We start from the raw sequence: 27,383 nt of genomic DNA, 5'->3' as shown, positions 1-27,383 counted from the left end.
ACACTACAGTTAATTGAAAACCAATGTAAACACCATGAGGCACAGATACCACTGGACATTCCTCACAACTGTGCAAACTGTGGGCCTCATCCTGCAAACACCACTGGCTCCAGAACTTCATCCCAGGGCTGGTCCCACTGGGTCCATCTGCAACACCCTGCAGCAGCCCCCACCCCTGCCATTTGCAGGAAGGGGTCTTGTGGACCCTCATGTCATGCACCAAATATGCACCTCAGATTTCAAACTGATGCAAATTTACATTTATTTCTTTAGACTCAAGAAGCTGACATAGCTTTGCTAAAGTCTTATATAAATACTCCCTTAAAATTGTTACAGGGTCTTCTGTTTCAAGGTAAATCTAATAAAATATTTTAACTGCTTTTAAATTAGGCAAAGAGCGTTTGAGCTGCTTTTTGTAAAAAAGCAACACTATTCCTTTGCTGTAAGATATTTTACAAATCTCCAGTCACTCTTGCTTTTATTTTAGAGAAAGTAAGAGGCAGAGGTATTATTATTTTGTTGATGCAATTGCCTGTGGAATTCTGAAACAGCCCAATGGATTTTTGTGATGACGCTGAATCTTAAATTAATTCCTTTTCACAAGACTTTTCTCCAAGACTGTTTTATTCTGCTTCTTCAGTCTTTTCAGAGCTAGCTCCAGCTGAATTATCTGCCTCATACTTTTTATCAAGAGCATCTTCAAAAGATTTCCCACTGCAGTCATAGGTTTTACTTGTAGGTCCCATATGTGTTCGGATGCGAGCTCCTGGCTGGTACAACTGCATGGCTGGACGATCCTAGAAGGAAGGAGATAATGGTTAATGCTCTGAGAAACCCATGTGGGACACATATGTGAAATTATAAAGTTTTGAATCTTTATGAAGAAAGTCGATTTTGTGTTAAGTTACTTCACATTTTATAAGAACCAGGAAAAAAATGGCATGTAATGAAAATTGACTGGGTATTCAGTATCTAGTATTCATTATGTATTGTTTATAATGCTATTCTTGGGAGCCAAACATTTTGAAAAAATGAAAAATGCTGTAAAAACTAAAGATCCAATGATATATTTGACATAAACAAGGTGTAATACTGCAGACAATTATCAAACATGTTATTTACAAGCAAAAGAAAAGAAATGTTGCTACCTTCACTAACATCAGCTGAGAAGAACAATAGCCTGTGTGCTTGCAACTCTGCAGATGAAATGTCAAACATTACATATAAGCATAAAAATCCAAGACAGACCAGAGAACAGCTCAGCAGGTTGCAGCTAGAAAATTATCCTCAACTGATCATCAATCATTACCCAATCCTTACCAGAATTTAAACATGCAATGTACATTTGAATTATACACATCAAAATGAAATGGCACAGTTTTTGCTCCACTTCATCTTGCCTTCCATACTGAGTATGAGAGCAGGGGAATTTATGCACTGGTAATAAACAGAGTAGGTACAATTTGAGCATGTGCAGGCTCTGTGAGTGACCCAATCATACACATGCTGCTCTGATCTTGAGAAAATGGAAAAAAGAGCCAGTTTACATGGAAAAGATGCCTCAAACCTGAAAATGGTGATGCTCTCAAAAATTTCTTTATTTTTGAAATTTCATTAGTAAAACACACCAGTTAGAAACTCTGCTTAAGAAGTCTTTTCCTGGTAAGAGTATTTTACTTTCATATAATGTTATGAAGCAACCAAAAGCTCACCAATACCTGAGCTTTTTGATCAGGCTTGTGTTAAGTTGAGCAAACAGACAGCAGCCTACTTACGACAGTGGCAGAGCATTGAAACTACCCTACATCAAACTATACCAATTTTCAATTGCCTTCAAAATGAAGTAAGTAATATAATAAGTAATAATAAGTAACTTTGAAGTAATTCTCTATCTTTGTTCTTTCATTCTTTTTTCTTATTCCCAAAATGCATTTCCCCTTTTCTTTTTCTTTCATCTTTTTTGACCCACTTGTCTTTTTTTCACACACTTTTTTTCTCCTTCTCTTTAGACCAGATGTCAAGGTTCACTACTGAGCCTTATGACTAGTTAGTGCTCTGCAGTGTGATATGAAATGCATAACACATCTTTCTATATCCCAAACAGCTGCATAAAAGTAGATCCTAAGGCAGTGCCCTTTAAAAAGTTTAAGATAAAGGGTCCAAATGACTTTTCCTACCCCAGCCTCTGTAGCCTGTGGTTTGTATAAAAGTTACTTACACTAGAAATTTCCCATTTTCTAATTAATTCCTATGAACTTCAGAAAGAGGTTCCATCTCTGACTAAAAATTTGTGTTGGCATTGTCAATGCTATACCTAAGTTGTAAAACTGAGCCCCAAATCACCTATGTGATAAATACTCTAAGGAAAAAGTCACCACACTGCAACATACCTTACTGATGCTGCTTATTTTTTTAGGGAACAAATCTAGTATTTTAGTCCTAAGTGTGGACTAATCCAGGGACTCAGCAAACTACCAGAAGTGTGATGCAAAGAAATAAAAGGCAGGCAGCTTCTTAACACTTGCAAAAAGGCCCCCAGGACCCCATCCAGTTCCAAGGCTGGAGAATATTTTGACATATTTCAAGAAGAGCATGGCAAGAATGAGAAAAAATATTTTCCCCATCTTCCTGTTTCTGAACTAGCCATTTTTCTGACTATTCTACAGAAAAATGTAGAGCCATTGATGAGGAAAGTGGCTAATGTGTAAATGCAGATAAATCTTAGCCATCCTGCTCAGCTGACCTCTGCATAATAAAACCTCAGGGCACACCAGGCTTTCTGTGTTGGCACAAGCTGACTTCCTTGACATGCACAGTGAGTCCACCTGAACTTGTTCCCTGCACACTCCATGCAGACTCACTCTGCATGTGACCAGTTTACTCTTGTCAGCCTTAGCCCACAGTACAGATCAGTCACTTGCTTTGCAAGAAGAGTTTCACAGGCAGAATAAATTTCTAGGCTAACAGTGTTTTGGTCACCTTTTGTGGAAAATATAGGGTCGAGAGAGAGAGAGAGAGAGAGAAAGGGGCTGACAAGGAGAGCCACATCCTGAAAAGACTCTGGAGCATCCGTGAAATCAGTCAGCCTGAGAAAAATGATACCCAGCTCTCTGGGAGACAATAGGGGACAGCTCTACTACACACCCTGACACAGGCTCTGCTCACACTGGTTTTGCATCTGCTCTTCCCCTGACAACAGCTATGGGGATAAATTTATCCTGATGAAATGACAGCCTTTTCATACTGGCAGGTATGCAATACTGAAGAATCCATACATTTGTACTCTCTGAATTAGCTATTTAAGTCTTTATTGTTGCTCTACCAAGCAATGCCTGGCAAATCCATAATATAATTATTTTATGAGGGTAATGGAAGTTTATTTTTAAAAGACTAACATGCCACAGTTTTTAAATTTCATTACAGATCAGAAGTGTAACGATTTCTAATATACTTATAAAATGTAAGGCTTCCAAGAATAGTATTCTTCAAATGACAGGGTTGAAATGAAGACAGAAAGTCTTCTATATATTGTGAATATGAATGAGCCTGTAACCTTGACTTATTTTAACTGCTGTTGTCCTTTGACAACAACAACCCAGAAAGAAATCTGGGTTTTATTGAAAATGAGATAAAGAATTCTTTTGAAAAAGCATCTTTATGCTGAATTTGCAGAAGTTAAAGCCTGTGATCTTGAACCATATTAACTAATGAAAGATTATCCTAAATGAATAAAAGAACCTTATTTCTTATGCGCTCCTTTTTGGATGCCATGTCATCACACTTGTCCTCTTTACCCAGTTTGTCTACTGCCTCCACAGTGAAGCTGTAGTTGTAGTTCCCTTTCTTTCCTCTGTCTTGGTTGTATCCTTTCCCCCATTTCAGCTCTTCTTCATTCCTTCTCATAAACTTGTCAAACTCATAGTGAGTTCTATGCTTTCTGCCATCATCCAATCGATACCTTTGTCTTTCAGGTTCTTTTTCTCGAAATCTTCTCTCCAAATCTCTTTGCTCTTTGTCACTATCATTTTGTGACCTATGAGTATGTATGAAGAGAAAGAAAATCCAAGCAGTTAACAGTAAAAAGGAGCTACAGAAACACAGAAGTCAAAGCCTTCCTTTGACTTCAGAAGTGTGTAGATAAGTAATGTATCAAGGTTGTTTTCTTCGCATTACAAAGGGTTAAATACTGAATGTCTCACCTAGTTATGTTCACCCATGCATTTGGTTGAGAATTGCAGACAAAGCTTCACCAAGCTTTTGTGCAACTGTTGTGGAAGGCCCATTCTTCACCTTCTATCCCTCTCTGAAATCCTATCAACAGTTCCCCAATACCCTTCATATAAACACACGCTGCCCTATTAGCTCTTGTAGCCTGGTGTTGAGGTGAGTCATGCATGGAAGTATTCCCTTGAATAGGAACATTCAGGATCTGAAGGAATTGTGCAGGTGTCACGTATCAATTTGTAAATTTTATGTCTCTGCATAACAAAAATTATTTACTGACATCATAGCTTGCAGAAGACATTTGTGAAAATAAATACTTATGTTCCAGGCTTTTGTTTATTGTGTCTCCAAATAATCTAGCCTGCCCTTGAATATTTTATTTCAGCAAAGACCATTACCTTACCACAACACGATATTTAATTTCTGCTATGCTGTAAATTGTTTATATTATAAAGACTATTGGCAATATTTTGCTGCCTGTCTGATAAAATTCTCAGCTCTCTTATTCACTTCATTGTTTCAATTCAGCAAATGGTTGTTTCTCTCATATGGCAACACTGCAAATAATGAGGAAAGTTTACAAAACAGATTGAACTTCAAAAGGAACAAATACAGGCAGTTTCTTTGCATTACATATGTATAAATACTTAAAATTGAAACAGCAAGTTACTTTTGATAGTCTCCTCATATTTTGGGAAATTGCAGATAGAATCAGAGAGGATGGAGATTTTTCAATGGTGTGGTGATCAAATAGTGATATGTTTCTCATTCACAATTATTTAATACAAGTAAAAGTGTATCTATATATACAACTTTTTCATACAACAGAAATGTGAAAATTGGAAGCATCTGTCAGTGCCAACTTGGGCATTAGTGGGGCTGCCAAAAGAGGGACCCCATCTCGGGAAGAGCTGAAAGTCAGAGCAGAACCTGAATGAGAGATTAAGTTATTCAGCATTTCACAAGACTGAGCTTGTGTCAGCATAACACATTCACCAAGTGGAAGCAATGTCCCAGCTGTCACAGACACCTGAACCAACCACAGTTACACAGACCCCGTACCTGTAGCATGCATACATTTACATAAAATACTATGTTAGCTAAGGAGTAGTGTCTGTAAATTGCTTTGTTTCATGTTTAATATGCTATTCCAGAACCTAACTCCAAGTGCTAGCAAGGCTCAGGGCAAGACCTTCCAAAAAGCCAGAAAGACTCTTTCAATTTGTTGCTGCAGTATTGCCTGATACTTGTCTCTTCCCTTGTCTGCTTCTGTCAGGGAGGATGTGCTGTGTCTGAAGGCAGGCAGGTGACAGGGATACAAACTCCTGCTCCAAGAGTGGTTAAAGTAGATTCCTAAAATTCAGTCACAGTGAACAGGCAGGCAAGAGTGGAAATGGCAGGGCAAGCAATTTCAGAGTATAGGTAGAAGACAAAGTTACACAGTCAGAGAAAGCAGAAATAAATAGAAGTAAAGGGAATGGAAGCACACTTCTGTTTGATGCAGTTTCAAATCTGCATTTGACCATGTAACTTATGCACCTACTGAGATTTTGATTTGTGGTAGGAAGCTTCTGCTACCAAGTCTTTGACATGGTTTCAAACAGGCAATTCAGTCTCTTGCAGGTAGAATTGGCAGTTATAGCTTATCACCAATTTCTGAGTCAGTGACAAAGTAGTCTCAACTTTAAGTCTCAATCCAGATGAAACCCACTTAAAATCCAGATTAAATCAGCACTTGGAAACACAAGGTAATGCTTACTGTACCTATGCAGACAAACAGATTCTGTTTTACATGAACAAAATCTACATTCATGTCTTATAAAACTTACAGGATCAAGAGCAAACAATGTTACATGGCACCACCAAAAGTTTAATCCATAAAAACCCAGGGAAGTAGTGGGATCAGCATCCCTGGAGGTATTTAGAAGACATGTAGACATGGCACTTAAGGACACAGCTTATAGTGGCAGTTTGGCAGGGCTGGGTTAACAGTTGAACTCAATGATCTTAAAGGTCCATTCCAACCTGAAAGATTCTATGAGTAGAAGCAAACTGATTTGGCCCTGCAACAGTTTCTCTTGAGCCTGTTCTGTTTCCTTTCTTGAAGACCATCAATAAAGAAGCTGCTGAATATTTTCAATTTCAGAGTTTTAGGACACGGAATTTTTCAGGAACATTCAGAACATACATATTTTTCTTCGTTATTTATCTTGCATATCTTATGGGTATGCTTGCAATAGGACTTGTGCCAAAGGACAAGAAAGAGAACCAACTGCTGAAAACACTTGTAAGATGAGTCATTTCCAGGCTACCTCAATGATAGAACTGAGCTATGCCTTTTGTTCCTACCATGGCAAATGTAACACAAAAGGCAGCAAGAGATAGAGACAGCCTACTGCATGTATCTATCATAAGGCTTTCATTCACACCTTCATGACTTTGCCATTGTCCCACTTACCTAAACATTTATATGCTTATTGCAGCCGAACCACATGTGAAGGAAAAGTATGGCATTGTGAACAATTTAGTCTTCAACATGAGTAATGGAAGGAGAGCCTTACCTGACCTCTTGATGGGGAACAGGTGAAATAACAACAAAAATACTTGAATGACTTGAATTTTCATGCAGAAATCCTTCCAATCAGGGATTTCATAGCATTTCACCAATAACAAATTGCATCCACTAATACTGCCACCAGGTCAGTAAATTGTTATGAAACACCTTTTACCAAAACAACAGGAAGAGATTTGTTCACACACAGAATGAAATTGGTTCTTTGGTGACAGAACATCTTGTCAATGCACCACTTATATTTAAGCCTTGTGATGAAAGCATTTAAGATCTAAATTAAAGACTAAAAGGTAAATATTACTTACTTTTCCTTAATTTCTTTTAGTGAACTCTCCAAAGATTTGGATTTTATACTCCCAGATCCAGGTGATTTATCCCATTTATTTTCCTCAATGTCAGCTTCTTCACCTTTTTCTTTGTGCTTTTCACTGGCCAGTTCATCTCCTTTTTCAGGCTTCTTGAGAAGCTAAGAGATATTTGTTTATATTGTGATGCAAAATTATTCTCCTCTATTGTACAGGCATTTTAATAAGTACTAAATATATCAGTAACCTGCTAAGATTTGAGATACCTTATTTACATGCTAGGAATATATTTTACAAAGCACAAAATTTAAAGTTATTTTAAAAGGGTGGTTTATATTTGCTAAGGAGTGACAGTCATTATAAGGCATTCAACTGCACACTTTCAGATATGTGGAGAATACTGGAGAAAGCACTTACCTGTTCTTCTCAGAGCACTTACCTACTCTTCTCTCCTGAGTTATAAACATAAAGACATTATTAAGGTCTATGGTTTCTTAGAAATCATGTAACAGAGCTCAATATCATTGCCCATAAAATAAGGAGCAGAACCTCTACAATACCACAAAGAGAGCAGGATTAATACTTCACTCCTTGAAATATTATATAAAATGTGTGTCACATGAATTGGGATAGACAGGCATGTAGAAGTAGGTGCTTAGTACATCCTGACACAAATACAGATGGGGAAAAACTTGTGATATTTGCAGAAGAGAAGTCATTACATTTTCACCTTGAAGATTAGGATTTTCAAGAAGTCTGTTCCTTTCAAAGCAACCCATACAGGGTTTCAGCAGAGTATAGTATTACAGGCATAAACTTTATACAAGGACCAACTGTCTCAAATTATTACCCTACCATATCAATTCTAGGCAGAACAGCTTAGACTTTCTATTCCACCATTGTGTTTCTCAAATGAGCACAGGGTAATCTTCTCTAATATTTGAAACTTCTATAATATTTCTCTCAGGTAATATTTTCCTTTACTTTCAGAGACAGAAATAGCTTTCAGGGTCATATCACTACAGATATGTAATGAATACTGGGGCTTTATGAACAAGCATTTTTAGGTAATATATTTTAAGGATTAAGTCCCTTTTCTTATGAACTTCTAGAATATTTATTTTTTATGCCCAGATATGAAAAACATGTAATTCAGCTTCAGAATTTACTATTTTTATACTTTTAGATGAAGAAAACTGTTTTCCAAGAACAAATGAGGAAAGATGTCCACAGTTCTGTGGCTTCTCACCGCCACTAAATCTGAGTCATGCTCTTGCTTTATGCTACAGATTCTTATACCAAATTTCCTCTTCAAAACAGCCTATAAAGCCTTTCCAATAACAAAAAAATTGGTTCAGATGAACAGTTTTATCTATGTCACCTTGCAGAAATAAGATGGTTTTATATAGCCTGACTTCATAGCACAAGATACACCCTCCTAAGGGATGTCATTAAAATCCATTCAGATTGCTGAAACGCAGTGCAACCTGAAATTAGCATACAATTAAAATACATCGGTTCTGAGCATAAGCATAAATACGCGTCTCTGCATACATAGCCAAATGAAGATTTGCATGACAGAAAGTGTTAAAGCTATGTTTCAGAGAAACACAGAATCACTGAATATTCTGAATTAGAAGAGACCCACAAGGATCATCAAGTCCAGCTTTTAAGTGAATGGCCCATATGAGGATCAAACCCACAATAATCTTTCGACAGGCTGGCACAGAACAACAATTTGATTCTGTCAGGTAATGCTGGCATGGAATGCTGCAGAGTTGTATGAAGATGTCTGAGTTACCTGCTCTAACTGCACTAGCACACCATGGTAGGTAAGGCCATCAGTCACACTTTCAAACAACACTTTGTCAAAGCCCTACATCGCTTTCCCTTCCAGTCAAAACTGGTTTGGTGTCTCCACACTGTGCTGTTGTACACTAAATAAACATTGAGATACCAAAGAACTTCTGGATAACTTCAAAAGAAGAATAATTTCTTTTTCATTGATCTCAGTTACCTTGATCCTTATTTCTTTTTCAGAAATCTTCTTTTGCTTCTCCACTTCTTTTCTTTTACGTCTTTCTTCTTCTCTGCGCTTCCTTTTCTCTTCCTCCCTCAAACGTTTCTTCTCCAATTCTCTCCGCCTCCGTTCTTCTCTTTTCTCTTCTCGTATTCTCTGAAGAGTTCAATAATGATTAATTGTAAATTGTCCAACAGAAAACCATATGAAACATAAATGTGGAACTTCAGGCAAAAGTCTGAACGTACCTGCTTTTCTAATTTTCTATTTTTAATATATTCCAAAAGGGGTGTTGTTCTTCTAGCTAAAACACAAAAAATTTGTGATATAGTGTTCAACTCCTAAAATGTACTCATTTCTTTACTTTAGTATTAACCCCCTTTTTCTAACTTTATCTGAAAGGGAGCTAAGTAATTGATAAACCTATTTGTTTCATGTACTTTTGAAGGCTTTCCCATCATTCTGCTTTAGAAACACTTCATTGCTTTTTTGCTGTTAGCATTAGGAGCAACAGAAATATGTTGCATGATTATTTGATATTTAATTAAATATATCCTTTCAGTTCAAGAGAATGGCTTTTCTCTCTTGCTCATTGAATGCTTATTTCACCAAAAAAAAAAAAGAAAGAAATGTGTTCAGAATCTATTCCTACTTTTTACTTTTGTACATCAAAACCTAGCTATATTGTTGTTCATATACAGCCCACATTACTGTAACTCACATAGCCCTTTTCAATCCCGGTTTTCAAAGTACATCATGAAGGAAACATTTTCAGTCTCATATAACATTTTCATTTACCTGACATTTAGTATTCACCTTTCCATGGGAAAACAGGAGGAATAACAGATAAGCAGTTTGTCCCAGGTTATATAGCATAGTATTAGCAGATCCAATAAAACTCTGGCTTCCAAAATTGCTAATAAAAAATCTCATCTACTGGATAACACAGCCATTCTTTTATTACAGAGCTGTCTCCACACTTTGAAATCAAGTCACCTGCCTGAACCACCCCCAAATTCTGTAAAAACTTGGAGAACATAATCAAATTCTTTATCATGTTCCTTATCAAATTCTTTATTCATGACTGTCAGTACTGAATTCAGACTTCAATTCAGCCTGTACTTCGAGTTGTGAGTAGTTACAACAAATCTTGTCAGTTTTAGATATCCCAGAATAGAAAATGTTTACTACTTGAAATCGCTCTACAGTTATGTAGTTATGTATCTGATTCTCCCTCAAACAACAGAAAAACACTCCCTATTGAAATGCATGACAAAATCTGAAAGAAAGAAAAAAAAATAATAAGGAAACTCTTCAACAAATTTGAAATGACATGGCCAAAATCTAGACACAATTCATATCCCAAAAACATTTAAATGTTTTTGGATTGAAAGCTGCATTATGCTGGGGGCAAAACATTCATTAATAACAAAATTTTATTACACAGTTATGAATGGGAAGGCTGATAGGATTCACTGTTTCTTTTTAGCAAATATCCATGGTAGGAACCAACAACGAATAAAGATTGTTGATTTGATATTTTCCTCCTTCTATTCCTCGATTTTCCATGCCTCCCCATCCTCTCCATGCGCCCATCATTTTGGACAAGTTTTAGGTCCCCAGAGCTGCCTTCCAGTCCCTCAGATCTGAGTTTTGCCCCTCTCTCCTGCTCCCTAACTTGCCCTGCCTGAGCAGTGGCTGCCTCTGGGCACCTTTACATGCTGAAAGAGATCACAAATTGTAACTGGAAGGTCTGGGGAAAGGATAAGCTGCACTGAGAGTTCAGAACTTGACCTCAGTCATGACTAAGACTGTAGTGCAAGAGGTTTAACAGGAAATTATAACTTGAAGTTCAAGGGAGAGAAGCAGTGTGATGAGTACTACCAGAAGAGGAAGGGCAAAAAAAAAAATGTTTGTCAAACTTGAATCTCACCTAACTGACTTATGGGCCTTACTGCAAATACAAACCTAAGAGCATTTTCTTAAAATGTTCAAGAATCTTTAAAAGCAAATAAATTACTAAATGAAGAGATATGTCAGCAAAACTCTATGTTTTATCTTGCTGCCTACAAACAAACGAGAAAAAATTGCTTATCTCCATCTTGCTACAGAGAAAATCTCTTTCATATCTCTCTGTCCCATGGAAACGGATTAGTCAATGCATCTGGCATGATGCATAAACATGTTGGTTTGCAGTAACTTTACATGGAGAAATTCTGACTATATGAGGCTCAATTCTGCCAGCAAAGTCTCAAGACACATCCTTCATTGACACCAGTAGGAGTAACACTTTTGAAACTGGACACACAGCTAAACCCTTACATAATTTTGCTATAAACATGCTAACTACTGAAGAAATCTTTGGTTTTGCATTAATAGCAATGGCCACAGCTTCGAACAGCAGGAAAAATAAAGCAACTAGTTTGATTTCCTCTGATTGAACAGAAATGAAACATTAAAAGTCTTAAAGCTGCATTCAGTTAATATTGTTACTCAGAAATCTGCAACTCTCAAGATCAATCATCTTCCCTCATAGAATATTTTAAAGTTAATAAACCTTTTTGAAACCATAAGCTTTTTGCAAATTGCAAACTTATTAAAAAATTTTTACTGCCTTTACTCTGCTGTCAAACAGAGAACCATGGAAGATTTGGGGTAAATAAAAATTATTGGGTGACTTCCCTATTTAAAACAGCAACAAACAAGTTTTATTGATAACAGAGTTATCTAAATGTCCATTTCCATTTCCTCTAAATTATTACACTTCCAAATCTCTCCAGTTAACTCTCAAACAGCAGCAACAAGTGACAGGAAAGGGGAAATGGTCTCAAGATGTAACTGAGCAGGTTTATATTGGATACTAAGAAAAATTTATTCACAGAAGACTGTCAAGCACTGGAACAGGCTGCCCAGGGAAATGGAGTTGCTGTCCCTGGATGTGTTTAAAAGAGGTGCAATTGTGGCATTTGTGCCACCATGGTTTAGTGGTGGACTTGGCACTGTTGAGTTAATGATTGTACTTGATGTTCTTGAACAGCAAGTTTCCAACCTAAAAGATTCTATGATTCTAATCAAAAGAGGTGCCACTTTTTCACTGTAAAGAAATAACAGCAAAGGTCAATTTTTTTTCCTACTCAACTGTCACACCTAAGGAAAGACTAACTGTTCTGCATGTTATCACTTGGAGATACACCAAAATACCATGTCATCCTGAAAACTGCACACTAGCACTGAAGATTTCAGTGCTCACCTTATTTAAAATTCCCCCCAGGACTGTGGAAGCCATGCTGCATGCATACAGAAAACAAAATGTTGCCTTACTTTCAAAGCTTTTCCAGAATCTTGATCATGAGAACAGAAAGAGATCGTTTCATGTTTCTTAATAAAAGCAACTAATATCAGGGATCAATGGTTAAGTATTCAGCTATTTTGTATTTTAAAAATAAATCTTTGATCTACTAATACATCTGTAAGTATTCAGAATTACTAAAGGCCTATTTCTGAAGCCAGTGTGTGCACATGCAAAAGTTGAAGTGAAACCAAGTGATTTCATGCATAGGCACTTTAAGGTTTACCGCTACTACTTGCCTGGAAAACAAATATTTAACTGGTACTATAAATCTGTCAGACTGAACAGGTCAGCTCTTGCAGGTAGTATCATAAAGATAAAAAGTAAGAATATTGAATATTCTCAATAATAAGAAAAATCAAGAAAACAGACCAATGAGTTCCCTTGTTTTGGCCTCAATCTCTCCCAAAAGAATCTCAGGATTGGCACAGATCTTGTCTTCATCAGCACAATAATTCTCTAAAAATTTCCTATATTCTGGATCTGTGAAGAAAAATGTTTGAATTGTGTTAATACTTTGCAATACATAACCAAAATTTTCCACTGTGATGTCAAAAAAAGATGCTTACCATCTTCAATGCTCCCAGCTTTGGCATCTTTCTTCTTCAGCTTCTTTTTTGAAATCTTCTGAAATGGAGCAAACTCAACCACTGCAGGATATTCCAAACCTTAAAAGAAACCAATCCTTAATTTTTTTGATGGGGAGAAACCTTCAAGTAAGATCTTCCAAACTCTTGAACACATGTTGGGAAGTCTTATGTGAAAACAAACGTAAATGATTCTACAACTCATTCCCAAACTTCTAATGAAAAGTTACATTAAGAGGTATTTAAAATTTTAAAAAAAGATCTTTTATTTGGATATGCTGATAAGACTGAAAATGAGGATGAATACTGTTGCAAAATAAATTTTTGGCAATATTATTTATAGCTCCCTTTTAATTATTCACAGAAATGGGTTAGAAAAATCCATCACAAAATCTCAGTCTGACAAGTGATTAAGTACTATTGGGATATCTACTGGGAACTGCTGAGTTGCTTTTCTAAGGCTTTGTTGCCTAAAAATAAATAAATGCCAGGTAATATGCAATGAAACAACACAGCATCTCCTTTCAGAACCGCAAGTGTAAAACTCAGCACACAGAATTGTGTGTAACTTCTGTGTTTACGATGGACTCTGCACCTTCTGCCTGTGTTTTTACTGGCAGAGATTCTTTGCTTTGAGTTGGCTTCTTCTGTGGACTGGAGTCAGAACCGTGTGTGGGGTTTGAACTGCACTTGGTTTCCATTTGCAGCAGGTTCAAGATTACACTTTGCTCAAGTCCAAGGAAAAATTGTCTTCAGACTGCTAGAACATTTGTTAACCTTATGGAACCTGCTAATCCTTGTTTCAATTTTAGCCTCAAAATGCAATGCTGCCACAAGCCTCACCAGAGAGAACTTCTGATCAAACCTTGTGCTCTTTAATTGTACAAGCAATCCTGTCAAACTGTGTCCAAGCTTAGTTTTGCAGAGTATTCTGGCTTCAGTCCAGCATAATACTGAAGAATGTGCTGAATTTAGGCAAAGTCTTAGCAGAATCATTAAAAAAACTTTTTTCTAGTTTCAAATTTTAAAACACTCAGAATTTTAAATCTGAGAAATGCACACTGCTAGGAATGTGTTGTTCTTCATCTCTACAAAAACCATCTAAATCTGAGGGATATTAGAAAGAAATAAAACATCACAGGTAGGAAATGCTGAAGAGGAATTCATTGGTTTGACAGCTTCTTTAGAGACCAGTTTCTAGTAAGAGTGGGCAGGACTACTTTTCACAGGACCTCTGCAACACTGAGTAGACAGAATAGAAAAATGTTTGTACAAGAGAGCCAAAAATCTATGTCTATTTTACATAACCTATGCAACGTTTTACAGAAGGTATGCCTGAATGAGGCAAGGAACTGCTAAAGTTCTGCTAAACCACTTATTGATGGCAGTTTCATACTCCTGCAGACAACCTGGATTTATCCACATTTACATTACAGACTTTTTCTTTACTGTTGGGCAAACATTTGCAGACTGAACATTTTAAAACTGGTGATCAATTTTGCCATTCTTGTTCTCAGAACTCAACTCAAGATGTCTGCAAAGGCCTAAAAAATTCAACCTCTACATGTCTTAAAAGTAGGCAACCAAAATGTTGAAGGTTTCTCCTTGCTTTTTGCAAACAGGAGTAAGTGGCAGAACTTTAGCTCAGAAACACTGAAGATCCGTGCTCGCAATGTGTTCAGTTACTATTGTAATGAATTGTGAAGTTTGCATAAGGTAATTTGCTTAGTATGGTCTTGATAGCACATTGCCTAAAGTATAAGAATGCACATAAAGCATGCACACCACATAGACAAGCAAAACTGCATGGACAAATATATTTTGCACTTTATTCTATTTCAAGTGATAAATGTTAACATATTTTTATGTAATTAACTGCCTAGTGATGAAACAATGGCATAACTAGGAAAAAGAAAGCAAACTGATGCTCTAATCTGGTATATGTATACACACATTTAATATCTTACAAACAGTCCAACCTTTATTATCAATGAAGACATAGCCATCAAAGCGATCTCTAAAAAGAAGGATGTCCTCAGGATTTCTAAAGTTAATGTATGCTCTTGAGTAGAGATGAGGATAAAGGCTGCAACAAGAAATTTTGTTTTATGTTACTTAATATTCTTTTCAGGGCTAGGGAAAACATAAAATCAGAGGAATCACATCATAATTCTCATCTTCGAGAAACTGCTACCTTAAGCAGTCTTTGCATTTACACATCTAATGATATATATATATGACAAAAAGTAACAGAACATCAGAGTTCTGTATGCAACTGTGAAATTTATTCTGAACTGCCACAAATATTTCCAATTGATTTTGTTCCCCTAAATTGCAGAGCATACATTTCCACTGTGCAGGATCAAAACTTTAATATTTCCCAAATTAAGAGATATGAATAACAGCAGTGCTTTTGGGGAACTTCTTGGGCATACTAAGAAAAGTCTTGTATCACTGAAAAGGAAAGGTTAAGTAAAAGACTGCAGTCAAGTGGCAGCTTCCAGGCTGTCACTGTATTTAAACAGATTTCCACCTTTGAGAGAGAATAAAAAGCCTAATAGTTGGCAATATAATCCACTGAATTATACACAAATAAATAAACTCCATCAGACATCCATGTGTCACCAATGTACATGCAATGTCTAGTTGTGACCAATAGTTGCTGTGAAAATCCAAAGCACAGCAAAAGAAACAGGTACTTAAAGATTTCTGATTCTTCAAGAATTTATTGGCATAGATTCCACTCCATGGGTAAATATTTAATGTGCCTTATAAAAACCTCAGGGCTGGCACACCAAAACCATGATGAAACTGAAGTAATTTAATGAATTAGAACCCATCAGCTAAGTTATTGTGAGTCATGGCATGTACATGCTTTAAACTCCTGCAACTGCTATATATGTCAGTTTGTATTAAACTGACTTAATGATGACTACACATTACATCAAATTTCTGAACAAATCTTAACACAAACCCATATCTTTAAAATACCTGTAATTCCATAATTCCAATAGTTCATAATCCCATTGTCACCTATGGCCTGTCTTCAGACCAACTTGCCACTGGCACCAGGAGACAATAAACACACACAGCTGCAATTGTATTTCAGTCCTACAGCTCTTTCAAAATCAGATTTCACAATGAGTGAGAAAGAGCAAAAATATGGACTGGATCACAGGATCCATGCATGTGGCAGCTCAAAGCAACATTGCTCCCAAGTAATTTTTTTCTTTTTAAAATATGCATCCATATGGATTCCACTTACAGTGTTAGGAGGAGACCATAAAGAGCAGTGCTGTCAATCACCAATGGTTTTGTACACCCACCAATTCTGTGTTTGATCCTGTAGCCAGAAGAAATGTCAAAAAACCAAAACAACCTAGAGGGCTTTTTTCATTTAGCTACTTTGTAAATACCAGCTATGAAGTGTTTCTACAGCTTGAAGAAGATAATCTATTTTCAAGGAAGAGAGGAAGAGCCATTTTATCCATATATACCCAGTATATTTTGACATTCTAGGATAGGAACAGCATTGTGTGAATGGTAAGTGGGTAACTGCAAAAATGCTAAGTGGGTAACAGCTAGGGCATGCCAGGGCTGAAAGATGCTAAAGCATGTCTGTAGAGTTATCACCAAGATGCAAAGCAGATATAAAAAGACAAGATTTCTTCTCATCGATTTCAAAGACAAAATTTAACACTTTTCATAAATACACAGAGTTAAAAGATGCATTTTAAAATGTGTAAGGAGGGAATTTTATTGTTGCAATCTATAGTTGTACTGGAAGCAATGTCTCTGTGCTGCCTAATGGCTACAACAGTGAAAGTCTCACATAACTGGGGCTCCCATGAAGAAGGAAACTTCATTCTCTGTCATATCAACAGCACTATTCTTATCTTTCATGTCCTTTGAGGTTTAAATTAAACAAGGCCTAACATTAGACTGATATGATTGTACCCTTGAAGTGCTAAACACTCATCAGATAAAACCAGGAATCTTGAAGGAGCATTATTTTTCATTCCAGTTATTACCTGAGACTGAGGAACTGAGTTTTAGTTCCTAGTCTAAATAACTACTCCACTGTTCTTTCCATCTTCAGCTTTTGTAAAATACTAAAACTTTCTATAGATTAAAGACTGTTACTTGGACAAGAGTCCACTCCTACATTACTGTGGCACTTCTCTGCCTTAGTGCACAGCAAGCAGATTCATCATACAGTTGGATTTTTTTTCCTGTAGGAACTTATAACCTTATGGTTAGACACATTGTGAAAAGAAACTGAAAATACAAAGGCTTGCTCCTTCCTTGTTTACTTCAGCTGGAAAATTAATGCAATCTCTTTCACCTTCTTTGGCAACATAATCTTTTCCTGGTACACAACATAGTATTTTTCTAGCTCTTTCAGCTTAAACAGAGTGAACAACTTTCAAAATGGAGGAACATGTGATATGATTATTAAGCACTCATTAGTAAGAATGAACTGAGTCTGTATAAACAGGACTCTGGAAAACAGATTTAGAATTTACCTTGCAAGTAAGGGATCTAGTGTTGCTATGCATTTTTAACATCTTCAAGAACTTCACACGCATCAGCAGAAACATACAAGGATGTAAAAGCATGGCTGAGCACAGCAGGATATTGATGTGCAGCACAATAACACAGCACTGTCTGTCCATTACTGTAGCTATGTATCGGGGTAGAAGGTTGCAGAAACAGAGCTGTGACAACACCTCTCTGATGGAGCCACTTCCACAAAAGAGTTCTCATATGCATGTGAGTTAGCTATCAGAGTGCTGAGTGCACAAAACCCGCCCAACTGAGTGTTTCAAACCCTTGTCTTAGGCTTCTTACTCAGCAAAGTGTACAGTGTGCCTAAAAAAGTGAGTAAAATTAACATTCTAAGTGGAAAGCTAACTAAATCTAGCAAATTTGAAATACTTAGCACTGAACTGCATATATATCACTTGTACTCTAGGTTTCACACACATGATTTCCAGCAGCTACTCCCCACCCTGGATTGTCTTTACCTATCCATTCAGAACCCCCAACAGCATGGTCATGCAGCAAAGAATGCACAGGGCTTCACAGGGCTACAGGCACTCTGAGGCTAACAACCCCTCCTAGGAAGAAACACTCTTGCTTGACTTTTGTATTTAGTAATTAGCAGTTACTGGCTAAAATACTCTTTACTCTTCATGATTTTGTCTTCCAGCTGAGTCCTACAGAAGTGTACTCTGTGTGTCTCCTGCTTTTTTCAAGTATCTACCACCACAGACTTCATTCAGGATCTGAAATTCAGTTTTATCATCCAAGAGCTGGTTCCATTTTGCCATATGTTTGCTGTCTATAATGCTGCTTTCCATACGTATAATGTTTTGGACAGATGCACTGCACATGTCGGCGCTTGGAGCAATCTCTATGGAAATAACCCAGATGAGTCTGAGTGTACACATTTATTCATTCCAACACACTGTTTCTTCTGCTCTGCATTCAAGGGTATTCAATCTTTCAGGGTACATTTATTTCTGTGACACTTAGTCTACCATCTTTTTAAGTCCTTATTTTTCTAGCAACTTTAATAACAAACACATTCTAAATGTTTACTTCTTCTACAAAGCACCTTTTAACACAATTGTGTAAAAAGATTGATATACAGGAACATAATTCTAAAGTTATTTACAGTCTAAACAACAACATATTAACTATAAAGCCAGTAATCTCATCTTAGTAAACTACTTATCAACTCATGAATCATGGTGGGCATTTATAAAATATATACTTACATGTATATAGAGCTCTACAACTAAATTTTGGAGAGTCAAGTAGCTTCTCCACCCATTCATTCATACAGTAATTGATAACTCATGTCAAGCTAAAATCCCCTGGCCTTCATCCTTGTCATCTTCTGCAGTCATCTGCACTATGGGTGGAACTGTCACAATTTCAAATAAGCTTAGTCTTTCCTTTTTACAGCTATGGTAGAGAAAGCAGAAACACCAGAGTTGTGCCAATCAAAGCCTGTCAATTATTTCACCTGGAACACAGTAGTGGTGGCTCCCTTGAAGCACTAAAGGCACTGCCCCTTCAGTGCTGCGGTTCCTGGGTGTAAACCTACATCCTACAGTGCTGTTTAGCTACAATAATGCTGAGCACAATGTTGGGAAGAAGTTATGGAGGGAAAAGGAGGAGTGCTCTTTGGAAAAGCTTTAGCACTCTGTGTGATACATGGCATGGCACTGAGTATTTGAACATTTTCATGCAAGCAAGGCTTCTGTTCAGATTTCTTTCCTTTCATAACCTCAGAACACTATCAACAATTCCTGGCACTCAGCACTCAATGCCAGTCCAGAGAGATCACCCAAACCCTGAAGGGCCAGAGATCAATCACTTGACTGGTGATTAGTCAACGCTTTAGAATAGGCTCAGAAACCTTTACTAGCAAACAAAAAGGAAAGAGCGTCTGGAAAAAAACTAGTTAATTGAAGCGAGAGTACACAACAGTCTACCAAGAAGGCAGAGTCTTTATTATCATCTATAAACAGTGTTTTGTTTGCATTTTGATGTCAATATGCAAGAGAAAATAAATGTAATGCAATGAATCAGGTGAATCTGAAAAAGGAACGAAACACAAGTCACTTTGTGAAATGATTTTACTGAAATAGATGTAACTGAAAATTACATTAATCATATGAAATTTGAAAAAGTTTTATAGCTTGCCTATAACATGACATTGCAGACTTAAAGATAACACTCACAAAGATATTATAAAGAATACAAAAAAAGAGAAATTGGAGTTGATATGCATATCTTTGTTTTGTCTTCTAGGATGATATATCTTGGAAATAAAAATGTAGAAACAGCTACAGTCAGACCTCTCTAGTGCCCTTATCAACAGCAACTAATAGAAAATGCCAAGAGAAAATTTATTAAAAAGGCGAAAATGTACAAATATTGCACTCAGTTCATAACTGCAAGTATCTGCAGCCTAGGGACTTTGTAATACCAAACTTGTAACATGTTTAATAGGTTTTCATAGATAAATATCTAAGTATTTGTCTAACTGCTCCTGACCCATTTCCAACATTCATCATTCGTGGCATGAATTTCTGAAAAGTTCTAAAATCTGAATGAGCTAATAGAAACTTCTGTGATGTAGTAACACACGATGTGGTTAAACTGAGAGGTTACAGCTCTTAAGGAAACTTGTCTGCTTCTGCATCAAAGCATCTCTATGCCCCTTTCCAACAGATCCTCTTCACTGAGTAGCTTCTTCAAATCCTTCTCATTGGGTGACATGACATTTCTTTTCATCTTCACATGATTTTGTTATCACTGAATTCTCTGGATTGCTTGCTACTACGCACATGGTACAGGATCTAGAAAAAAGCTATTCAGTGAAAGACAAAACATGCCAACCTTGTCCTGTAGCTTTTCCTGTTAGCTGGAATGACATGAAGACATGCACAATTTGCTGAAATCTTGTGAACTGTCCATAACATGACAGAGTGTGGCAATATAATGTCTTACACTTAAAAAGTATTCTCTGCTGGGTAAGAGAAGAATGAGATTAACCTTGATTAAACTTTTACTTTCTGGAACTTTATTGTATATTCCTCAGTGGGTAATGTAAAGAGATGACGCATAAAAAGACATACATGGGTATGTGTCAGCATTTGAACAAAGGGAACAAAAGAGACAAGGTGATCTTGAGCCAGTCAAAAAACAAATAATCAATCAAGACAACACTGCAGAATGGCAGTGAAATGCCCACATAAGCTGTGTAGTTTGCTGAAAGAAGCTGTAGCCATACAAACCTGGTAAAGATAAACCCATTCCAAAAGAACCCATCTTTTGACTGAAAACACATTTTTTGAAAAGCAGGATGAAGAGAAATGGAGCGAGCACAAAACATTTCATGCTGAAAAATTCAAACTTAAATGAATTTTTTTTTAGTGAGTTTAGATTTGTGAAGGCAGAAGAAAATAACATTACAAATGACAGAGTGAGAGAAAAAACAGTCTCTTTCATTGGTAACCTGCCATAGATGCAATTAAACGAGTGAACAGCAAAATTTTTGGGTAATCCAAATTTCATCAAATAGGAGAGAAAATTAAACTTTATATATCCAACTACAGTCAGTGCCTTCTCTTTTCTAAAGAGGCTGACTCCCTAAATTCTTATGCAAACTTTTCTGGAAAATTAAAAAAATTCAAATTTTTTTAACTGTTAATTGGCATTTGTGCATCTAAACACAGTGAGAACTGACACTCTTCTTCAGAGAATTTTTGGTTTGGCTTTGGTATTTGAAGCCTGAAAGAGGCCCACTTGGAAAGAGAGGTGACAAAGTTCAGAAGAGCAATGTAAGGTACAAAGATTTCCAACCAGAGTAAATTCTCCTCCTTCCTCACTTCACATCCTTTGTAGTTTTAACAGAAAAGCTGAAGCACCTACTCTTTTGTTGCTGCACTCATGTGCAACTACCTAGGTCAGAAACGGTCATAATTCCTCTAAATAAACATTTATTTCTTCTTGATTGTGAAACCGACTCTGAGAGAACCCCTAACTTCAAAATTTGGTCAGCAATAAAGAGTTGGCATCCCTCTACAGACAGTGGAAAGAATCTCGAGCCAGTGGAGGGGTGATTCATCACACACTAAGATATGACAAGATGGATCTTATACTTCAGTTTTTAAGAACACATGAATATTAAGCATGAAGGATGTTTTATTTCTCTTCTGGAAACTGATTTATTAAAAAGGGAATTGCATTTTAAAGAGTAAATTATGTAACTATACCAACAATTCTGATTTAATTTAAATCAGCCAATATTTCTTCTTTTTTACTTTTGAATGAGACAAAAATGAGTAAAACTACATTATTTAAAAATTTGTATGAAGCACATGAAAATCCATGCATGTAAACGAAGAAACTAAACTCAAACTGAACTCATAAAAACATTCTGTCATTGTTTGGCCCAGAATGAATCTTACTCACAGCCAATTAAAGCAGGCTGTTACAGTTGATAAAAAGGTTAAAAGAAACATCAGGGTTTCAAACTACATTATGGCCTATTCATACAAAAGAAAATCCACTTTAAAATCTCCAGTGCAAAGGAAAAGGGCAGGAATGCCATTGTCTCTGCATATGCAGGCAGCTGTTCAGAAATATTTTAAGGAGTAGACTGAACTATTCAGAGACAATGACTCAAAACATTCCTCATTTGTGGAGATGCCAGGGTGCTTGGTTGAGATGGAGTAGGTGAACTTTTAGCTGTGTAATGGCTAAACCTCTGATCTGATAAGGCACAGGGTGAATGATGGGCTGTGAGTGAGATAAGAGCTGGATCCTGTGGACAGGATTGTGCCCCTTGTCATGCTAAGCTGTGCTTCCTTGCACAAATCCCTGGGCTGTGGGCCTTGCCCTCCTCCCCTAGGAAATGCTGGGTAACTCACCTGTGACCTGAGCGGGTTCATCTCTGCTGATGGGGCATAATGGGGCACAACTGACTCAACTGCACTGCTAGGATGGACAGCTGTGCTGTCTTAGAAGCACATTCTGATCCACATTCTTACATAAAGCTCCCCACCCCAGAGGAGGCACCTGATTTATATTCACCTGAACCAGACTGAATATAGACCCAAAAGATGCTGTGTTCCGCCATCTTGTCCCCAACACTTATTTGGGACTTCTCCCCTACTCCTCCTGCCAGATCTGAATCCAAGACTGCACAGCAACCAAGTCTTATTGCAGGACCTATGGGTGGTGAGATCCTCACACTCTTGTACTTTGTTTGTCTTTCTTTTGTGCTTTTCTTTCCTTCCTTCCTTTCTTGCTTCATTCCTTCTTTCTCACTCTCTCTCTTTCTTTCCCCTTGTCTGTGGCCTTGGGTGATGTTGTTGCACTTTCACATTGCAATGCTTTCACACTGTATTACTGTAGATAATAACCATGAAGACAGCTCCATACCTGTTTTCCTTTGCAACCAAGTTGTTCCATAATAAACCCTACACTGTTTATTTACAAATACTGATCACTCAGTGTCACTTCACACTAATTTGCCCCAAGGGATCTAGCAACAAGAATGCAAATTATCCCCACCTTATGAGGGGGGCCATAATAGTAACTCAACAAAAAAAAATAAAAAGAGGAAAAACATGTGATTTGGAATGTCCCACATACCTTGATTAGGTTTTCAGCACCTGAAAACCTACAGAAACAGCTCATCCTCACCTGGGATCAGCAGTGCAAAACTCAAAATAATCATGGGCAGGTAGAGGATGCAGCTGTTCCTCCAGTTGCTCCTTGGTTAGACAAGGAGGAAGCCTTCGAATAACCACCTGCATATATAAAAAGAAATGGAGATTTATATTTGATCTAAACACTGTAGAAACAGATGGCACAAATTCCCTGACTCAGTTCCTGCAATTGTTTTGAAACTGTAGGATAATTGACATATTCTGATGAACAGCCTGAGAACCACTGCAATTTAATCATCAACCTAAAAAACAGATATTGATTACATAAAAATTTTACAGTCTCTCTAAAAAATTATTTAAACTAGCTTTTAAGTCATGTTATAGCAGTATTTCAGTGCAATAGGTCTCTGTCCAGTTGCTCCTGGCAGGGGTTTTTCAGGGCAGCCTCTGAGAGGATGCTGAGGCTGCCCAGTGCAGAGTGCAGCAGCTCCAATGGATCCACCTCAGGGCACAGCTGAGCCCTTTAAGCCAAGTCAGTGGTGACTCTGGGAAAGGTATTTAAGAATGGACAGGAAGGTAGCACAGCAGTGGGCAAGACAGAGGAGTAACGGACAAAAAAAGTGTAAGACACAGCCCTACAGACAAACAGGAGACGGAGGGGAGGAGGTGGTCCAAGCGCCAAAGCAGAGAGACCCTTGAAGGAGATCATGGTGAGGCACTCTGTTCCTCCATGGCATGAAGGACTACAGTGGAGAAGACATGCACCTGCAGCCCTTGGGGGACCCTATGCCACAGCAAGTGGAGATGCCCTGAAGGGTCCTGCAGCCTGGGCAGAGAAGCCCACACCAGATCAGGTTTATCCTGAAGGCCTGCAGCCCATGAAGGAGACTCATGCTGCAGCAGGTCATGAACAACTGCAGCATGTGGGAAGGACCCTCCTGCAGAACTTTATGAAGGACTGTGTCCCATGTCATGCCCCCATGCTGGAGGAGGGAAGGAGTGTTAAGGAAGACAGAGCAGCAGCAAGGAGCTGTTATGTCCTTTCTGCAACCCCATTCCTCATCCTTCTGCAGTACTTCCAGGCAGAGGAGGTTGAACCTGGGAAGGAAGAGGGGAGGTAGGAAGGTGTTTCAGATGCTATCTTTTTTTTAACAGTCTTCTCTAATTTTTAATTAGCCATTAAGTAAATTAATTCTCTCCATGTTAGAACCATACTCTCTGGCTGAATTATGCCAGCACACAAAGCAGTAAAATAGCCATCAAACTTCAGGCAACTTGTTTTAATTTTTGAGTACTTTAATATCTGAATTTAACTTTATTGAGCTCTGAGTTATTCTCAGTTCTTCAGTTTTCCACTTAAAAAAAAAAAAACGGGAATAAATCAAATCTCACAGTACTCAAAGAGTCACAGAATTGTCAGGTTGGAAGGGATCTCTGGTCCAACTCCCCCTGCCAAGGCAGGGTAACCTAGAGCAGGTGTCACAGGAACATGTCCAGGTGGGTTCTGAACGTCTCCAGCCAGAGGCTCTGTGACATTCCTGGACAGCCTGTTATAGTCTGCAAGTATTATATGAAAAATGCTCGAATAAAGACGTAGAAGAGAGATGTGCTTTTGCCCCGGACAAAAGCTGCTTTGCCACAGCAATAGCCAGCCTTGATTTCCCAATTAAAGGTGAAGTGATTTCCAGCGCTGACGCTGGGGGTCTCCCAATACTCCAGGGAATGAACACTCTCATTCTGCAGATGAAGAAATTCCCGTTACAAACACACGGACCTCCTGAGATCAGGCCCGGTCTGTCTGCTCATTGCAGCCGCCCTCCCACCCTGTCCCACCGCAGCCGCCCCGGCCCCGCGCTCGCGCCCCTCACTTTGCTCAGCGCCGTTTTCTTCTCCTCCCGCTGTTTCCCCGGCGCCGGGTGAATCGGCGGCGGCGGAGGCAGCGGTGACGGCGGGGACGTCGGCGGCGGGTTCGGAGGAGCGTCCGTGGCGCGGCGCGGCGACTCCTGCAGCAGCGGGGCGTCCATGGGCCGTGAGTCGCGGCCGCCGCCCCGGCCCGGCCCCGGCTCCAGCCCTGCCTCTCGCTCCGAACGCATGCAGCCGCCGCGCCCGCAGCCGGGCGGAAACCTCGCGAGAACGGCCGCAGGGCAGGCAGGATCTCGCGAGGCTCCCCCCGCCAACCGTGGCGAGCAGCGGCGGCTCCGTGCCCGTCCCGGCTGGAATTGCGCAGGGCGCCCACTCTGCCGGAGCGAGGGGCAGACAGAGACAGAGTGCCCATTTCCCTCCCCTCACGGCCTCGCCCTGAGCTCACGGCGCCTCGTCACCACGCCTCAGCGCTGCTCGAGGGCGGGAAGGACACAGACACCGCGGGGGTGCGTTATTCAGTCTTTGGATGCAGGGTCTAAGGGGTAGCCAAATTCTGGGGATAAAGCAGTGGGAAAAAGGAGGAAAAAAAAAGGCCATTAACCGTTACTTGTGTGAGGCCAGGAGTCGTATGCCCGCAGGGAGGTTCTGTGATAATTAAGCAGTGCCTACACGTGGGCAGCCTGAGCCCCAGAGGCCACGCAGCAGGGAGAGCTCTTCCAAAGAGTGCCTCTGGGCCTGGCTTCGTCAGGAGCTGCGGTGGACAAGGGAGAGTGGGCACAAACTGAGAGAGGGCAAATTTCGCCTAGATGTTAGCAAGAAACTTAAAGTAAGGATGGTGAGGCATTGGAATAGGTTGCCCAGGGAGATTGTGGATGCCCATCCCTGGCAGTGGTCAAAGGCAGGTTGGACAGGGCCTTAAATGACTTGGCAGGGAGGTGTCCGGCCCCATGGCAGCAGAGTTGGCACTACAGGATCTTTAAGGTCCTTTCCAACCCACACCACCATTCTATGATTCGATTCCATGATTATTCTAAGTACGGACCCATCAATTAGAGCGAGGGTTTTTAGTCCTAGATTACAATCAATGAATTTTGAAATACCTAGATCCAAAAAGTTTCTTGAAATTCTTGCGTGAGTTGGAATATCTTGAACTAAATCTCCTAGAATTGGTGGCAGAAGTACAGCAAGCTCCAAAGTAAGGACATATCACACATTTAAGGACAGACTTGTCTAGAGCTATGGAAATTAGACAGAAGGAGCAAAAATGCCTGCAAGTTAATCAGAATACACAGGGTCATTGCAAATCTTCAGATCCTGCTGCACTGATAGTCCTCAAACAGCTGTCCAAAGCATGAAGGACATACATGATCTGATGTGGAATAATAAAAGTAGTGTCTGCAAAAACTGAAATCACAGAATATTCTGAGTTGGAAGGCACCCACAAGGACCATTGAGTCAACTCTTAAGTGAATGGGCCACATAGGTTTTAAGCTTGCAATGCTGACAGTAGTAGCACCAGGCTCTGATCAACTGAGCTAACACATTATTTGTTTTCAAATCTTTTAGGCAACAGTACCTATGAAGAAAGTTTTGGAGCCATTTGCAGCACAAAAATCTTGTGGGTTTTCATATCTGTTCTGAAAACTTTTAAGGCAACATTCAGATCTCCCCCCACTGGGACAAAACTAATGCTTGGAAGAGAAAGATGAAATTATGAGACAGAGTTAAAATGTCCCTTTTGGGAGTGCATTTATCAGCCACCCAACCTGACAGTCCTGGACCCTTGTACTCAGCAGCCAAAGCCAAGTCAGGCAATGACAATGGCTTGCAGCATGAATCAAGAATCTGAGGTCAAGTCAGGCCAGAACTAATAACCAAAGTCCTCATGAGGACAAGTACAATACTCAATTTAACTAGAGCCAGGGTGAACGTCATAATAACCCAGAAAGGCACCAAGGTCTCTCTAGTAAGAGCAGGACAGGTGATGGGAGGTGCAGAAGACCAGGGCAAACAGGCGCTGCCAGTACAAAAGCAGGGATTTGGACAGAACAAGAGCAGGTCAAAACATTGAACAGAAGATAAAGGAGCAAAGACCTTCCCCTAAGGTCCTGTCTGAGACATACATCATGAACCAGCTCACAAGCTCTAACCCAGCTGTAGCTGCCTAAGAGGCTTGGAGCCAAGCCAAGCCGTATCAAGACATCCAGAGGAGTCCTTCACAATCCAGGGCACTTTGCATACATTTCTTTCTGGGCAAGTTTTAGTAC

The 27,383-nt window shown here is 38.9% G+C and overlaps 1 protein-coding gene across 3 annotated transcripts; it reads right to left on the bottom strand.

The window, feature by feature from the left end:
- Positions 1 to 52: 52 nt before the first annotated feature.
- UPF3A (UPF3A regulator of nonsense mediated mRNA decay) lies at positions 53 to 25,346 on the bottom strand (the record flags this gene model as incomplete). Of its 3 annotated transcripts, none has more annotated exons than XM_084226026.1 (10): positions 53 to 797; positions 3,959 to 4,033; positions 7,102 to 7,262; positions 9,119 to 9,277; positions 9,370 to 9,425; positions 12,843 to 12,953; positions 13,040 to 13,138; positions 15,037 to 15,143; positions 23,288 to 23,394; positions 25,122 to 25,346. In XM_084226026.1, 10 exons carry the CDS (start codon positions 25,344 to 25,346, stop codon positions 587 to 589), a joined length of 1,311 nt encoding a protein of 436 aa, XP_084082152.1. In that variant the 3' UTR covers positions 53 to 586. The 3 variants fall into 3 exon arrangements, with proteins under 3 accessions (XP_084082152.1, XP_084082153.1, XP_084082151.1); XM_084226025.1 differs by having other exon boundaries at positions 648 to 797; positions 3,795 to 4,033; XM_084226027.1 differs by lacking the exon at positions 3,959 to 4,033 and having other exon boundaries at positions 25,122 to 25,333.
- Positions 25,347 to 27,383: the final 2,037 nt, after the last annotated feature.

This window comes from Fringilla coelebs (genome assembly GCF_963513975.1).
Source record: "Fringilla coelebs genome assembly, chromosome: 2".
NCBI classification, from domain to species: domain Eukaryota; kingdom Metazoa; phylum Chordata; class Aves; order Passeriformes; family Fringillidae; genus Fringilla; species Fringilla coelebs.
This window is presented reverse-complemented; position numbering and strand designations above follow the sequence as displayed.